The sequence below is a fragment of the Pteropus medius genome, unplaced genomic scaffold (assembly GCF_902729225.1).
Source record: "Pteropus medius unplaced genomic scaffold, Ma_sr-lr_union100, whole genome shotgun sequence".
Taxonomy (NCBI): Eukaryota; Metazoa; Chordata; class Mammalia; order Chiroptera; family Pteropodidae; genus Pteropus; species Pteropus medius.
The window spans coordinates 2,211,389-2,227,632 of NW_024354886.1; the positions used below are offsets into that span (position 1 = coordinate 2,211,389).

At 51.5% G+C, this 16,244-nt stretch overlaps 1 protein-coding gene and 1 pseudogene across 1 annotated transcript in view; both read left to right on the top strand.

Annotated features, from left to right (window-relative positions):
* The window catches only part of BTBD9 (BTB domain containing 9), a 361,080-nt gene extending 356,655 nt beyond the window's left edge, over positions 1 to 4,425 (top strand). Inside the window, 1 exon segment of the mRNA XM_039856139.1 lies at positions 619 to 4,425. Coding sequence (XP_039712073.1) covers positions 619 to 816 — 198 coding nt within the window. The 3' untranslated portion in view covers positions 817 to 4,425.
* A 6,067-nt stretch (positions 4,426 to 10,492) lies between these two features.
* Positions 10,493 to 10,611, top strand: LOC120597734 (uncharacterized; annotated as a pseudogene).
* Positions 10,612 to 16,244: the final 5,633 nt, after the last annotated feature.

Sequence of the window (16,244 nt, forward strand, 5' to 3'; positions counted from 1 at the left end):
CACCCAGCACTGGCGCCCAGCATGGAATTATGCATCAAGAGCTTCTTCCCTCCCCAAGGACACAGGGAGCATGAGAGGGAGGGGCTGGTTTGCACCGTTGGAGATGAGCCTGGGTACTCTCTTGGGGTAAAGCCTGCTGGCTTTTTTTGAAGTAACACTTTTACTGAGATGTTAACATGCCATATAACTCATGTTTAAAGTATACAATTCAGTGGTTTTTAGTATCTTCACAGAGTCATGCAGCCATCACCACAGTCAACCCCTGTTGACTTTCAACCCAACTGCCAAATGCAAGAATTAATTATTTTAAAAAGAAGAGCTCCTGGGACAATAGAGTAATCTAGTGAGAACATTTTGTAGGAATCCAGCTGTTAAATCCTGCTGCCTGTAACCTTTAGACCATCCGTCCATTTACTTTTATCCTGACAAATTGAAACATGTTTACAACCTTCCAGTTGCTGCCTGGTGTCTGCACCAGGGGCAGGGGAGTGGGAAGGCCCTCTTCTGGCTCCCGCGTGGCAGTCCCCCGGAGCTGGACAGGACAGCGTCCCAACTGGGGGCATCCCCAGAGTGGGACACCGACCTATCACTCATGGAGTCTTTGCCTTCTCTCACCAGGTGTTCCACTGTGTCCACTTTGAGTGTCCAGAGCAGCAGAGCAGCCAGAAGGAGGAAAACAGCGAGGAACTGGGGACAGGGGACACCAGCCCCGCCGGTCAGCAGCTCGACCCGCATGCCCTCCAGGCCCCCAGCGGCAACTCACTTCCTTCCAGCCCAGGCTCCAACCCTCGCTCATCCAACCGGCAGCACCAGTAAAGGAGGCACTGTTGTGGGATGACTGGGTGGGCCCAGATGGCGGCAAGAACTGGTGTCCTCCTCCCCCTTCCAGAGAGGAGCAGACCTGGCTGCAGAAACACACAGAACAGGTTTCTCCCAAGGACAGGAGTGGGCTGCTTTGTTCTCCTCAATTTGTTCAAATCAGGCTGGTCTCCAGGGGGAGAAAATGGGTCTTCAATCTTCATCAAGTCCACCATTAACACCCTACCTCTCTAATCTAACCCAGGCAAGGGAACAGAAGGAAGTAATAGGCCCATGTCGGAATTCAAAACTGGCATGCGAACACTTGAATGGAAAAGAATATGTTAGGCCTTTATTACCTGGGGGCACCCTTTAGGAAATGGGTTTCCGTAGAGTGTGTACTTTTATGGAACACATTGCCCTGGGAACTAAATGATTTTTTATTTCTTTTAGTTATTCTCCATTTGCTGAATCATAGGTGTTCCAGATCTTTCTCAAATGCTCAAACAGCGAATCACTAGTTTTAATCCCTTTGACGCTGTAATTTTCCTTCCTTAGTTTTGAACGGTTAAGCTTTGGGTAGAGCTGAGAAACATCATGTGTGTCTCCTAAATGAGGCACAATTGCGGCTCATCATGACACCTGGGCTGACAAGGAAAATCCTTTGAGGAAGTTCAGCAAAATACACAATGAACAAATCAACCCATGGACACTGGCGTTAATAATCACTCGAACTGCTGGGTCATTAACCTGTCATTCCTGGAATGTATCTAGCCTTCAAGCTTGGGAGGCTGACAGGGATAGTTATTACACCACCTGCTAATTCAGTGTTTGGAAGCACGTGTATATAAATGTATACCAACTTCTGCCTGGGCTGGACCGGTCCGAGAATTGCCACACTTTGGCCGCATACAGAGAGCAGCCCCTTCTTTGCAGCGCGGGTGTGGTGTTTGGTGGCTGCTGTATTTATCCCCCAGACCACAATACTTGATCGGAGATTGAAGAAAAAAGCAGTGCTAAAATGCTTTTCTCCCAGTCCTCACTGAAACAATCTTATCTGGCTCTTGCTACAACACTTGTGTCTCTTAGTAATTTCCATTCCAGTGCCCCTTGTAACTCAATTAGATTGTTTGATGTCTGCGTATCTGCAGAGCTCTCCCTTGGCTGTCTGTCTCAATCAGCTCCATGTGAAGCTCCTACAGACGCAGGGTCTTCTGCACACTCTGTGACCCTGCTTAGGAGGGGTGGTACTTACAAGGGGTTCCTGTCTGGCGTCTTAAAGCCACATTGGTTGCAGGTGTACAAAGAGCAATGGGTCATCTGTTTTCTCCTGGTGTAACTTAGTTCTGAGTGAGTGATGGATACGAGAATAGTAGGGTAGCGTCAAACTGCAGGACTTGCCAGAAGGGCTGCCTCCTGTGTGAGTGCAGCTGGGGAGGAGCTGGTCCTGGGGGAGGGGAGGCTGCTGAGCCAGCAGTTCTCCCTCCCACTGCAGGGCTCAGGGCTCCGAGTCTCCCTCTGCACCCTCAATCTGTGATCTCTGTCCACTTCCCCTTGTGTGAGGTGAGAGGAACCCCCGAGGGGTGCCCTACATTTGATTATGGGAGGGAGGATCCTGTAACCTGTGGGGGTGCCGCCCGTTCACAGTGGGTGGCTGCCCCCTGTGGCTTGCTCACTGCCTCTTTCAGCATCCAGCCCCCAGTCACCTGTTAGCACAGAGTTCCTGTCCATTCATTCAGCACTTCCTCCAGCAGTGCATTTGCTACCCAGTGAGGGAACACAGGCAGCCAGATAAGTCGGAGCTAGGGCGGAGTGCAAATGTTTTGAAAGTGTCATCTATTGAAGGACTTCTTTTTAAACTCTAAAGTCGCCTGCCCAAAGAGGGTCCCCATGCTCAGAGGCCACACTGTGGCCCCGGAATCTGGGTTGGGCTGTTGAAGGGTCTGGAAGAGTTGACTGAACCATCTGTCTCCGGACCGGTCAGTTCCCATGGCCACGCAGCACACTTTGCTGCCCCAGGCTCAGGTAACTAAATACCTCTGGGCAGCTCAGCCTCACACCTGAAGGGACACAGGCTGCGGGCAAAGTGTCAGCACTACACCCACACTGATGCCCTTCCCGCCAGGCCTCGCCTCCTTCCTCCTGCCCGCTGTGAATTTCCTTTGATGTTTGCGCCTTCCAGATGCGAGCCCTAGGTCTGTCTTGAGAGAACGGAGTTTGCCTCCCTCCATTTCTCCTCCAGCACTTCATATGCCCAGATGAAGGGAAAGAAGAGGAAACCGAGGCACCGCTGACGGCATGGCAGCAGGGAGGACCGAGGGCAGGCTCCGCCTTGTGGCGCCACCTCGATCTCCCCCAGGCCTCCTGGCCTTTCTGGGGGCGTTGCTCGCATGGAATCCACTCCCAACGCCAGGCTGACATCAACGAAGCCTGGCAAAGCCTGCGCTGGCCTAACTCTAGGCACCAGGCCAGAGGCGCTGCATTCCTTGACGAGCCTTCTGATTTGGGGGGGCAGAAGGGGATCTTTCTGCTTGCCTGGCTGGGCCAGGGCCTTCTAGAGGGGACCTGGAGACCCATTGAAGGTGTGTCACACCAGACATGCCCAGACTGAGGCCTGCATCTTCAGAGAATGAAGGATCAGTGGGCAACTAAGAGAAGTCCCCAGGCCACTGGCGTTCTCTAGAGCCCTGGCCGATCCTGTGCGGGACTTCTCCCCTGTGGCCAACCAGACCTAAACGGCCTGAAAACTCCAGACCAAGAGAGCTAACTGGACTGTGGGTGACAAGACGGGCTGGCGCACAGCCAGAAGGAGTTGCAGACACCCGCAGAGCCCTCAGCCCAGCAGAGGGCGGGGGCTGTTTCTGGGCACTGGCAGCGATGGCGTTCGAGGAAGGAGATGCAACCAGGCCACCGGTGGAGCGGGGAATGATATGGGACCGTGGCCCCCCTCCCCCTGAAGGCACAGCTTGGGTGGTGTCCAGTTTGAGGAAAGGTCAGGCAAGGCTGGACCCTCAGTAGAGACGGACAGAGGTGTGCTTGTGACCTCTGGTCTTTTATTATGATAACTTGTCAGTTACAAACTAAAATGACAGCTTCCTAACCACCACCTAGGACAAGAAATAGAACACTGCCAGAACCTTCTGCCCTTCATTTTAAGTTGTGTTTCTTTGAAGAGTAAAAAGCAAACTTCATTAGGGCCTTCATAGTCGCTTTCTGGCAGTCCTGAGAGGCTAGGTGGGGTGGCTCCGAGCGTGCCAGGCGGGGCACCTGCCGAATGGGATTGGCACCCTGGTCAAGGCAGCCTTAAAGGCGGGATCGCTGCCGACTCGAAACAGGTGTAATAGAATAACACAATCACCCCTGCGCGCGCGCGCACACACACACACACACACACACACTTACCCATATTCTCAGTGCTTTTTTTGTTTTGCTGATTTGAGTTAGAACCATGAGCCCATGATGGTTGTGGGACTCCTCAATTGTTCTTTAAATTGTCACTTTTTAAATCTTATTTAATGACAAATACATTAAAAGTGTTTTATTCCTAGAAGAGTTGGGAAAAGAAATTATTTTCAGCAACAATGGGATGTTTGTTAGACTGATTCCTCAGCAAAAAAAAAAAAAAAATGAGTTTTTGAATTGTGCAAAAAATTGCTCAGTACTTATGCTGTCGCCCCAATTGTCAAACTGCTGTGCAGACAGCTCCAACCCAGTCAACTTCACCTTTTTATTAATTTAGAAGCTAACAAAATTGTAATTATTTATCCTTTGCAGAGAAGCAGAGGAAAAACGGAAGGTATAATCTGTGATAAAAAGCAGAGCATCCTGCATGCCGAAGTCACGTGGTAATAAAGAGGGAGCATTCCCCATTGTGGGCTTCAATTAAGACCCTTCCTTTGGACAGAGAAGAAAGATGTCAAAGGGGAAAAGAAAATTAAATTTGCCTTCTTCCCTTTTTTCCTCATTAGTGTTTGCTTTTCGGTGTTTTCAGTTTAATCCCGCCTCGTGAGTGGGCGACCGATTCCTCTGGATGCTGCCGAGGTGGTCCCAGGGCACGGTGGCCATCGTGGCCAAGGCTGCAGCACTGTGGCTGCAGTGGGCACAGGCCATGCTCCATTTATTTTTGCAGCTGCAGCCATCGATTCTGCGTGCTTGTCCTGACAACAGTTCCAGCAGGAGTCCAGTGCTCATTAGTGGCCCTAGGAATTTAAAATGCAGTTCATGGTTCTGTGCCACCATGGTTTTTATTATAATATTAAATTAGAAGTGCTCTGGTGCCTGGCGTTTGCTCAGGAGTTTCTGGACAGGGGGAAGGGAATGGTTTAGACAGCATGCAGGGCAACTAGAATGCTTCCATTTCTCCTCAAAGTTGACCCCGTCATGCTGGTTACTGGACAGGACGCTGAGGCCATGTGGTCTGGCAGAATAAATGGAAAAGGTGGCAAGAAAGGTTTGGTTGACGGGTGGACCAGCTTCCCATGTGCCCCAACCAGGCCCCCTTCAAGGCTGTTGCGGGGAGAGGGGACGTGGTGATCCTGCTGGTATCCATCAGGCTGGCTGGAGGGGCCGCGCACTCGCTCCTGGCCCGTGGCTCCCCCTCTGCAAACATGGGGAGCAATGCGGGTGACTGTGAGCTCCCCCACCAGACACCCCATGCCACTTAGGGCAGGACTTTGTGCTGGGCTAATGTGGGCTGGGACCTGCCTCCTTTGTGGGGGTGGGAAGCGGGCGCACAGAAGGGGCCAGAAGAACCCCTCCCCCCCGTCCCCCCCTCCCAGCCAACACACACTTGTTAGAAAATAACTGGTCTCTTTTTAAATTACGCATTTAAATTAAAGTGATGATCATGGAATAGAAGGGGCGAGGGTGTCCTCCCCTTCATCTGGCTCTGAGTTCCCCTTTCCCTGGGCCTGGTCATTCCCTTCCTCTGTGACTGACTCGTTGAGCTGGTGGCCTCTCCCAGACAAGCCCTCCCACCCCATTGGCTTAGTTTCTTTTTTCTTTTTTTAAGAACTGAAATACACCCCCAGAGGCCTCATGGCCTAAAGACTCACAATCATCCACTTGTAATTTATGATAAATGTCTCGAGCATTTACCATTTGCATCCTGAGTATTTATAGCCCTGAGTGGGGAGGGCAAGGAGCAGGAGGCCTACACCTGTCTGCACTGTTGCCTCCTGCTCGACTGCGGCTGGGGCCGCAGAAGAAAGCCGCCTTGGAGAGCCCTCGTACAGCAGCCCCCTCCCACCGAGAGGAAGGCCCGGGCCCCGGTGAAGAAGGTGGCGAGAAATGGCAGCAGATCTGAGAGGACTTCAGGGTGCAGATCTGGGCCCTAGGGCTTGGGTTTCCATGGACACCCTGGGAACACTGGGAACACTGACTGTTACAGTCCGTTCGTCTGCCACATAATAGTCTCCTGCCATGTGACTCCCAAGGGCTCGTGACCACCGTTGGGGTGGACAGGGCCACCATGCCTGTCCCAGGGGGAGTGGCTTTAGCTTGCCGTCCTGGGTGCAGGGGGCAGGCTGGTCCTCCCAGTGTCTGCTTGTAGCTCCAGGTTGCCAGGTTTACTCCCTGCGCACATCTTCCACCTGGGGCCTGATGGTGCAGGGCAGTGCCCCAGCCATAGTTCTATAGTAATGTACCTTACAGACTTGCCCCAGGCAGTGGAGTCTTCCTGGCCTCCATGTCAGCTACTTATACCATCAATGGGCCAGGGCATTGATGGTGAGATCTGAGAAGCTCGAAGGGGAGGATGTCAGGGGGCACAGAGCTGGCTGACCAGGGCCTGGTCTCCTTCCTGCAGAGGGTAGCTCCAGATCTCAGACTTCCTTCCAGAGGTGACCTGAGAGTCACCGTCGCTCTGAGGAGCAGCCAGGAGTCTCCCTGTCTGGCTGTCCCCAGCATCAAGGTCCCAAGGCCACCCCACTCACCCCAGCACCTGGAAAAAACGGAGCGTGAGAGCTCAGGCTCAGCCTCTGGGCTGGGGTCTGGAGGGGTGACAAGAGCCCCTCAGGGCTGATGAGGGGCTTGGCCCATGAGCTTCTCTTGCTAAATAATGTCCATCCTGAAATCACCAGAGAATGTGACCTCTGCACTTGGGGTCTCTCAGCCTGCAAAGATTTGTGGGTGCTGCCTGCGCTCCCCTTCCTGGGTCTCTCAGATGTAGGGGACGGGGGCCTGGGGTGGGAATGGCTCTTCTAAGCCATTTGTAAAGAAGGACTCTAGGAGCTTTTGTCCAAGATTCTAAAGCACAAAGGGCAGTGTTGCTGTTTGGAACATGTATTAATTTGTGGACAGGCTGCGGCTTCTTCCTCATTTTGTGGAACAACCTAAGTGAGCAAATGTGCAAATTGTGTGTGTTCAAAACAACGCCTAAGTTCGTGCCTGCGAGACTGCTGCTCTGGGTTTCCTCTTAGAAATAAAGTGACGAGTTTCTGTTCTCTACGTTCGCATCATCCCTCTCTCCACCGCCTGCCTGCAGCCCCCGCCTTGTGGACCCACAGAGGGGCAAGGCCAAGGTCAGCCCCTCTGCCCACGGGGCTGGCCGTCCAGCCCTCCCTCTTCCAGCCCCAGGGCACCGATGGGGTGTCCACCCACTCCCCTTGCTGCCTGTGAGCGGGGAGGCAAACAGCATCCAAGCAAGCACTGTCACCTTCGGTCCCCACACAGCCCTCTCAAGCGGGCCAGATGTCACCGTATATCTGTGCAGACGGTGAGTCTTGGAGGGCTAACTTGTTCTAGGACAAATAGGAACGTGCCTCACGCTGGGACCACAGCTCTGCAGCACTTTTTTTCTCAGAGCAGAGAGGCCCTTGGAGCTTCTGTCCAGCCTCCTGTGCACTGGAAACCTCCCTGTCACAGCCTCTCCACCCTGAGATGCCTGTTCAGTGGTGTTTCTGGTGGGAAGAAAATTCACCTTGAACCCACATCTACTTCCCTGTCATTTCTCCTGCTCTGAGCTCAACCCCAGCTGCCATGCTTTTCTTTCCTTCTTCTACATGACCAGCTCTCAAGTGTTCGGCCGAGGGTGTCCTGCCCCTCAGCTTTCTCTCCTTTGCCCACAGCCCCAGCATGATACGGTGCCCACAACTGTGTGTGACTCTCCAGCCAGCTCCGATGGTGCCGTGTAGGGTCCATGACTCGATTCACTAAACACCAGAATGCACCTGGCTGCTCAGATCTTGGTATCACACTGAAGTCTCGTTACTTAAAACAGCCTGAATCAGGCAGGTGTGTGTCACCATTCAATGTAGTTTTTTTTTCTGAACTGAAACCCAGGACTCGACATTTCTGTTTGTCAACTTCCATCTGGTGGTCGTAGCCTAGCGGTGGAGCCTAACGTCAAGGTCATTTCATCATTGGATTTAGGTGGCATCACATGCACTTACCCTCCAAGCTTTGATCGTCTAGAACTGACAACGTTTTCAGCAAGTGTCGAACAAGACAAAACTAAACCCGAGGAGCACTGGAGGATGCCGTGCCGCTTCCTCATTCCCCTCAAGTTGCAACCATCACCTCGCCCCTCACGCTTGTCATTCAGAACAGTGACCAGGCCAGGCCATTTTCTACATGCTAGGGACATAGCATCGATCAAAGTGGACAAAATAGACAAATGTTCTGCCTACATGGCTCTTACATCTAGACGGAGGTGACAGAAAACATACACGAGTGTACATGTTCACCGCACTCCGTGTGCTCATGTGAAGGTAGGGACTAGAAGGTGACAGCTGGGCAAAGCCCTGCGGGTAAAGGACCGAACCCCAAGCCCTCTGGGGAGACCTTTGCAGGAGGAGGGAGAGCAAAGGGCCCTGCTGTGTGGTGGGGCTGCTGTGCTGCGGACTGGCGAGGGGCAGGGCGGGCAGTGAGGGCTAGTGGGCAGGGGGCGGAGTGCCCTGGACGGTGAGAGAGACCAGGCTCTTCTCTGAGTGAGATGGGAGCCAGTGGAAGGTTCTAGGCAGAGGTGGCTGTGATCTGACTCACTTTAACGGGCTCGCTCACGCTGCCGAGTAGGGAGAAGGGGGGAAATGGGGAGCAGTAGGGGCTGGAGGGCTGTGGCAGCAAGCAAGGGAGAGAGGGTGGCTGCCTGGACCAGGTGAGCAGCAGAGGTGGTTCAGTCCGTTGTGCAGGTAGGGCCGATGGGGTTTGTGGATGGGGCAGTGAAAGGAAAAGCTGTCTAAGGACATGGACTCCAGGAGGCGCGGGGGTGGGAGGAGCTGGCCTGGGGCAGGTTAGTTCCAGAAGTGCTGGGACTGTCAGAGAGGTGGCAGGCGGGGCGGACCTCAAAAGGACCAGCTCACCAAACACGGAACCCAACAAGTATTTAGGGAACATGGCACAAACTTTACAAGGCAGTCAAGTTCATACTAGCCTATCTGTCATGGGGAAAAGGTGACTTCTCACTTATGCCAGCCCAAAAGGTCACAACTTACCTTTGCTCATCAGCTGAGCAAAAGGTAGGGATAAAAGTGCCTTAACCCAGGAAGTCTCTGTTCGTGGGAAATAGTCAAGATTTTATTACATGGGAACCAGAACGCGTCAGGTTGGCCCTGTTAATTTCAGTTTGCTCAGGGTGTAAATTAGGTTTCTGTGTTTTCTGAGAGTGGTGTGGAAAGTGCTGTCATCGTGGTGGCAGGGCAGAGCATGTTTTTGTCTCTACAAGCTGGAGATGAGAACTAGAACAGCAGTCCTCGGGCTCTGCCTTGCATAAGAATCACCTGAGAAGTTGATAAAATGCCACATGCACTTCTGGCCCTGCAAGTTCCAAGTCGGGCTGCCGTCTCCAGTGCTCCACACATCTGGTTCTGACATCCTACTTGGGCTTTTGGAGGACGCTGAACCAGTCATGTGAGCAGCTAGGAATCTGAGCCCGGAGTGGAGGACCGAGGGAGGTCAGGGCCTGGGGCACAGCTGGGGCTCCCAGTGTTTATGGAGCCAGGGAAGAAAGCACCAGGCAGGGAAGAGGCAGGTTCCAGGCTGAGCCCCGGAGTCTCCAGTGGGTAGAGCCTGGGGAGGTAAGAAGAGACAGCAAAGGAAGCTGGGGGACGGGAGAGCCTGTGCCTTGACACACGGTGGGGACAGCCCAGAGGGAGGGCGGATCAATGTGTCAAATGCTCTGAGGGCTCAGATAAGATGAGGGCTGGGGATTTAGGAAGCATCTGATTCTGGTTTTCTGGAATCGACCACCTTCGGGACTGTCCCTGAGGCTGGTTGTGACTCAGGTGTGGGTACCTGGGATGTCCACTTTCCTAGCTCTTTGCTGGGGGTTGGGGTCAGGCTTTAAGGGAAGCCTCTGACTGCCTCTAAGGGTCTTAACATCTCCCCTGACAAGATTTTCCCACCAATGATCAGTGGTCGTCTTGCAATATCTGTACCCAGGATATATTTGCCCAGGACTTGGGCGGATAAACTCTGAGGTAGCACATTCACTGTCCCTTCACCTATCCGCAAAACTTCCAGTATAGTCTACTTGCTTCATCTATTTAAATTTTAAAGAGCTAAAGCCTTGGACTTTGAATTCAAGATGGCAGACTGATAATTTGGAGGGCACTTGGCAGTCTCAACTAAAATTTAACGTGTGCAAGTGGGGTATAACGAGCATCCCTTGTTGCCTTCCCCTCCCTCTAAATCACGGGCAATGATCAAAAAATATATCTAAATAGTTTGGAAAAAAAAGAATCGAAAGTAAAGACAGGTCTATGGCCATGCCATCCTGAACAAGCCCGATCCCGTCTGATCTCGGAAGCTAAGCAGGGTCAGGCCTGGTTAGTACTTGGTTGAGAGACCACCTAGGAAGACCAGGTGCTGTAGGCATAAAAAATAAGAGATTGTAAACTGACAAGGTCCTTGCAATCTGTGCAGTCAACCAAGGGTTGCCTCGTCTAAAAAAATTTAAAAAAAAAAAAGGACAGAAGGCTAGAAACTCAATAAATGGTGAAAGATGAGCAGCAGAGGGAAACCTCCTAAAACCATGGAAGGCTTGGTTTGACATTTACACATGGAACACGATATACAACAAACAGAGGGCACAAGTCTCCTCAGACGCACGTGAACGATTTGTCAAGTGGCCACGTCTCTGTAAGGCGGCCCCAACTCGTCCACAGGCAGAGATGTGCGTGTCTCCCTGCCTTGACCCAGCACAGAGGCTCTTGCATCATCTGTAAAGAAGCCGCATGGCTCAGGCAGACGTGTGAGCTAGGAGGGCTGGTGCCTCCCTGCACCTCAGTTTTCTCATCTGTCAAAAGGAGTGAATAATAATACGTCACGCAGGACTGTGACTGGCATGATGTAGGGGTGGGATAAATCCCAGCTGTTCCAATTATCTGTTAACATCATTCTACTGGTCTAAAACAGTTTTTAGGCCTTTCTGTCTCCATTTTCCTTACTCTAGAAACAGCCCTTACTCTAGAAAATGCCAGGTCCGTTGCCCCCAAGCCTTGGCAACTCCGTCTGCTGCCCTCCTCCTGGCCACGCCTCTCCTGCCTTCTCTAGGCACCCTTAGGAAAAGGGAGGCCTTCTTCAGTGCATCTTGAGCCATCACCTGTGAGCACCTCCACCTCAGGGGTGGGATCCCTTTGGGGTGGGCAGGGTCCTGGGGTAAACCTTGAGCAGCTGTTGAGGGGAGGGGAAACCCTAGCAGGTGAACCTGATGGGGACACTGGGTTTAGGGTGTTGGGGTAACAGACTCTGGCTGGGGTGGGCCCTTTGGTAGGGAGAGAAAGAACTGTTTTGATTGACAATACTCCGAGCGCCAGGGGACTCAAATAGCTGGGCTCCTGGATTTCTGTCTCAATCTGGGATCTCCCGTGGGCTCTTCAGCATGGTGGCTTCAGGAGAGCCAGACATTTTTTATTTTTTAATTGAGGTGTGATTCACATAACAAAATCCACTGTTTTAAGTGAACAATTCAGTGGTATTCCCACACTTACAGTGCTGTACAGACAGCAACACTATGTAGGTCCAGAATGTTTTCGTCACCTTAGGAGGAAGCCCCACACCCACGAATCAGTCGGTTTCCACTCTCCTCTCCCCTCAGCCCTGGGTGATGACCCGCCTGCTTCCGTCTCTGTGGAGTTACCTCTTCTGGACCTTTCATTTAAAGAGAATCATACCATGTGTGGTCTTGGGTGCCTGGCTTCTTTCACTCAGCATATTGCTTTCGAGGCTCACCCATGCTGTAGCACATCGGTACTTTCTTTCTTTTTGAGGCCGAATTATACATATAAACTACATTTTGTTTACCCATTCATCCCTTGGTGGACACCTAGGCCATTTCCACGTTTTGGCTGTTGTGAATAGAGCTGCCGCGAACATGTGTGTGCACATATGTGAGTCCTTGCTTTCATTTTTCGGGGGTGTATTCCCAGGAGTGGGATTGTTGGATGATACGGTAATTGTTTAACTTTTTGAGGAAGCATCAAACCGTTTTCTACAGCGGCCACACCATTTTACATTCCCACCAACAATGCATGAGTGGTCCAGTTTCTCTACGTGCTCGCCAACACCTGTAATTTTCCATTTTTTGATCTCTTTACCGTCCTCGTGGATGTGACTAGTCAGACTTCGGCCCTGAGCTCTTGAGGCACATGTTCGAGAGACAGCAGGCAGAGGTGTGATCGAATAGCTTTTAGATCTGGTCTGGAGCCGAGAATCATCACCTCTGCCATACTCGTCATTGGAAGCAAGTCGCCAAGGCCAGCCCACATTCGAGGGGAAAGGCTCCACTTTTTGATGGGAGGAGTGTTAAAGAATTTAGGGACATGTTTTAAAATTAGAATATCTCCATGACATTTCTCATCTATTCTCTTAGATGAGAATACTAAGTGCTACTTATAGCACCAGTTTGTGACACAATGTGGAGCTTATACCAGGACATAAATCAGCACCCTCCTTCCTCCATCAAGAGACTTGAGCAGGTGCTTAGCTATACAGACGAGTGACTCAGACCCAAGTTCCTCATTTAGCCTGTGACACAGTGGAAAGAACTCTGGGCCCCTCTGAGGAGCACTGTGAGCCTCATTGACCACTTCACACCCTCAGCTCTCTCAGGTTTCATAGAGTCTGAAGCTCATACTTTTTGGTGCCCCCCACCTTTAAGAAAAGAATAAAAAATATGGCTACGAAATTAGGTTCAAAGGTGAATATGAAGAATGAGAAATGACAATGTGTTATACGTTTTTTAAAGTTGACAAATACCTAAACATCAAAAAATCCAGAATATCAACACAACAGTTCTAGTAATTGTGATACACCTCTGTAACATGTAGGCCCTGTGTTGTTTGGTTGTGTACTCTTCGATCACCCTTCGCATGATAATTATTTGGTAATACCGTGTAAGAATAGAAAGTCTTCAATCTTTCCTCTAGCGTGGTTGATCAAAATTTGTTTTGAATTATTGATACTTTAGAAAAGTTTCTTTCGTCTTCACAACTCACACTGGCACAGACATAAATTTTTAGAACTGTTGAGGAAACCGTTATCAAGTTTCTTTCATGTATGAGTTGTAAGATCCTGGGGCTCATCGAGAATTCCTACTCTTTTATACTCTTTGCACAGGAAAAAAGTATGTACACGTTGCATCACTGAGCAGAACCCTGACGAGAGCACACTTCTGTTTTGGGCAGGGATGAATGAAATCGAGTCTTCTTCTTTTAAGTTCACACTTCCAGTGCCTGGAAGAATTTCCCATAGACGAGCTTCTGGCTAAATACAGTTCAAGTCTTGTCTCCCCTCCTCAACTCATCCAATTCTTGGGCCAGGTTCCGTAGGATATATTCATATTGTAACCATTTGGCATTGCACCTTCAAGTCATAGGGTGATGGGCAGAATGGACAGTAAGTGTCTTCCTGGAAGCCATCCTTACCCCAGGATGACCACCACTAACCCAACTAACCACGGCGGTGACTGCAAACTACACAGATATATCCCACTAATTCCGAAATACATATGTCCCCAACTCAACTTCCCCTTAGCCAGATCCCCAAAATGCCCATGTGGCTTCAGCATCGCCCAACAGAAAAGGAATCGTGGTGGATGGAAAGTTGGAATGGAAAGAAGGACCACTTTTAACCACTGCAATTAAACGATCTCGTTCTTGCGTATTTTATAAAACCTTGGGAACATGTGAGCCCATTCCCAAGGCCCACTGCAAGGATGTGGAAGGGGGTCTCAGGGGGCGAGGGGCCTCAGCTACAACTTTGTTTCACTGTAAATCCACCCACTGTAGCTCGTCTGACCTTTCATACTCCCTTATCCAACCTCACGTGCTCCTGATGCCCGCCTCCCACGTCCATGAAGAAACAGAATGAACTTCAAGCTCCCTCTGCCACTTGCACCTGCCTGCCCGTGCCTGTGCACCATGCCGTGCCTCGGGCATGACTCCACACCTGCCCCTTCCGTCCTACATCATGTGTCTCTCTCCCTCTACTGGGTCTTCTCATTGGCATAAACACACACGGTAATTTCCCCTTATTAAAAAATAAACTCTCTTGCCCCCCCACTTGCTCTACTACTGCCTATTTTTCTGCTTCTATTACAGCAAAACTCATTGAAAAGGAGGCTCCCGTAGCCAGGCCTCCCAGCTTCTCGTACCCAGTGGCCAGCCCCCAACTCTGGGTCGCTGAGCAGCACCTCCACAGGCGGCAGCCCCCTCCTGCTTGAAACACATCGGACTCCACTCTCTTCTGGTCTCTTCCTTCCTTGTTGGCACCTTCTTCTTGGTGTCCGTTGCAGGTTCCTCCAGGCTCCCTGGACTTTGTAGCACTGGGACATCCCTGGCACAGCCTCAGGCCTTCTCCTTTCCTCTGTCCATACTCCCTCCCTCCCTCAGGGACCTCGGCCAGGCTGGTGACTTTAAGTCCTAACTATATATGCTGATGACTCAAAAATGCACATGTGCAGCCAGGGCCTCTCCACTGAGTCCTATATACCTAAGTGTCTCCTCCGCATTCACACCTGGATGTCTAGGCTGCAGCCCAGCTCAGTCTGGTCCCATCCTATAGCCAATCGTACTCCTGCCTGAAGCCTCCTTAATGTCATCTCTCTCCTTCCAGGTGTTCAGGCCGAAACCATGACATCACCCATGACTCTTCTCTCACGCACATCCAGTCTGTCAACTCCTGTCACCTCTACCTTCAAATTAAGTCCAGAACCTGACTCTTCTCACCCCCTCCCCTGCTACCTGCGCTGTGTGCCCCCACCACTGATCGCCTGGGTTATCAAGTAGCCTTGTCCTTGGCTTCCAGTTTTCTCCCTCCCCAGCTGTTCTCTTTAAAACTCAAGGTAGACCGTGTCCCTCCACAGCTTAAACCCTCGATGGTCCCCATCTCAGAGAAAATCCCACAGGTCCTGCACTTTACTCGGCATTGTTTATTTTGTATCAAATAATTATCCTCATGTAATATTCTTCGTACTTCCCTTGTTTCATTCTCTGCTTCCCCAAAGCATTTTTGCTCACCGCTGTATCCCCAGTACCTGGAATGATGCCCTTGGTGGGGCTCGAAAGGCATGTGTCCTGGTCACAGCCCCTTTGGGTGACGTGTCACACTGAGCAGATCCCTCTCCTTCTAGTCTGGGACCCTCCTCCTGTTGCCTGGTGGGCCTAGGCCTCTGGACTCCAAAGCCCCTGGAGGTGGCTGATTCCCACATCTGACCCTGTGGCCCTCCTGCTGTCAAAGCCCTGGCCCCCCAGCATTGAGTCCACAGTCCCCCACACAGCTCAGGCTCTTCTCACCCCCAGGAGGAGGGCGGGATGGGGATACCTGGAGATGGAAAAGGAGCCTCTCCTGCAGGAACCACCTGCCCAGTCTGGCCTCTCAAGCCAGTGAACCCAGCAAGGCGTTTTATCATCTGTTGTCCGTGAACACAAGTTCCCATTTGGGGAGCATCTCATTCGTAAACAGCTTCATCGCCCACATCTGTGAGACCCCCTTGAGCCCAGCGGCTGCACATCACTAATTTCCCAGCCAGGCCCTCTCTCACACATCCTGAGGGTGACCTGTCAGTTTTATTTGGGGGATCTTTTTGCAGAAGTCTGCCTGGGCTCTGGCAGAGCAAGCGTCTGTGAATGGGATGGAGCTGGGGCAGAGTCTGCAAGGGGGAAGCCAGTTCTGGAGCCTGTTGGTCCCCCCAGTCCCACCTCTTGCTCCTGGCTCGATAACCACCTCAAACTCCCTCCAGTAACTGATCGGAAACACCGATATATAAACCCAGGGAGTAGGATTTAGGCCACGGGAAAGGTGACATTCCGGGAATTGGCCTGCATCCCCAACAGGTGTTTCGGGTTTTGGGTCACTGGGATGTCACGGCACAGAGGCCCACATACGCTGGAACCTCCATGCCAGTCTGGCTAGAATCAACCTCCAAGTTTTTCCTCAAGAAACGCTGAAGGGTAAACTGTCCCAAAGGGTGCCGATTAAGAAATGGTCCTGTGGTAAAAAACAAGTCC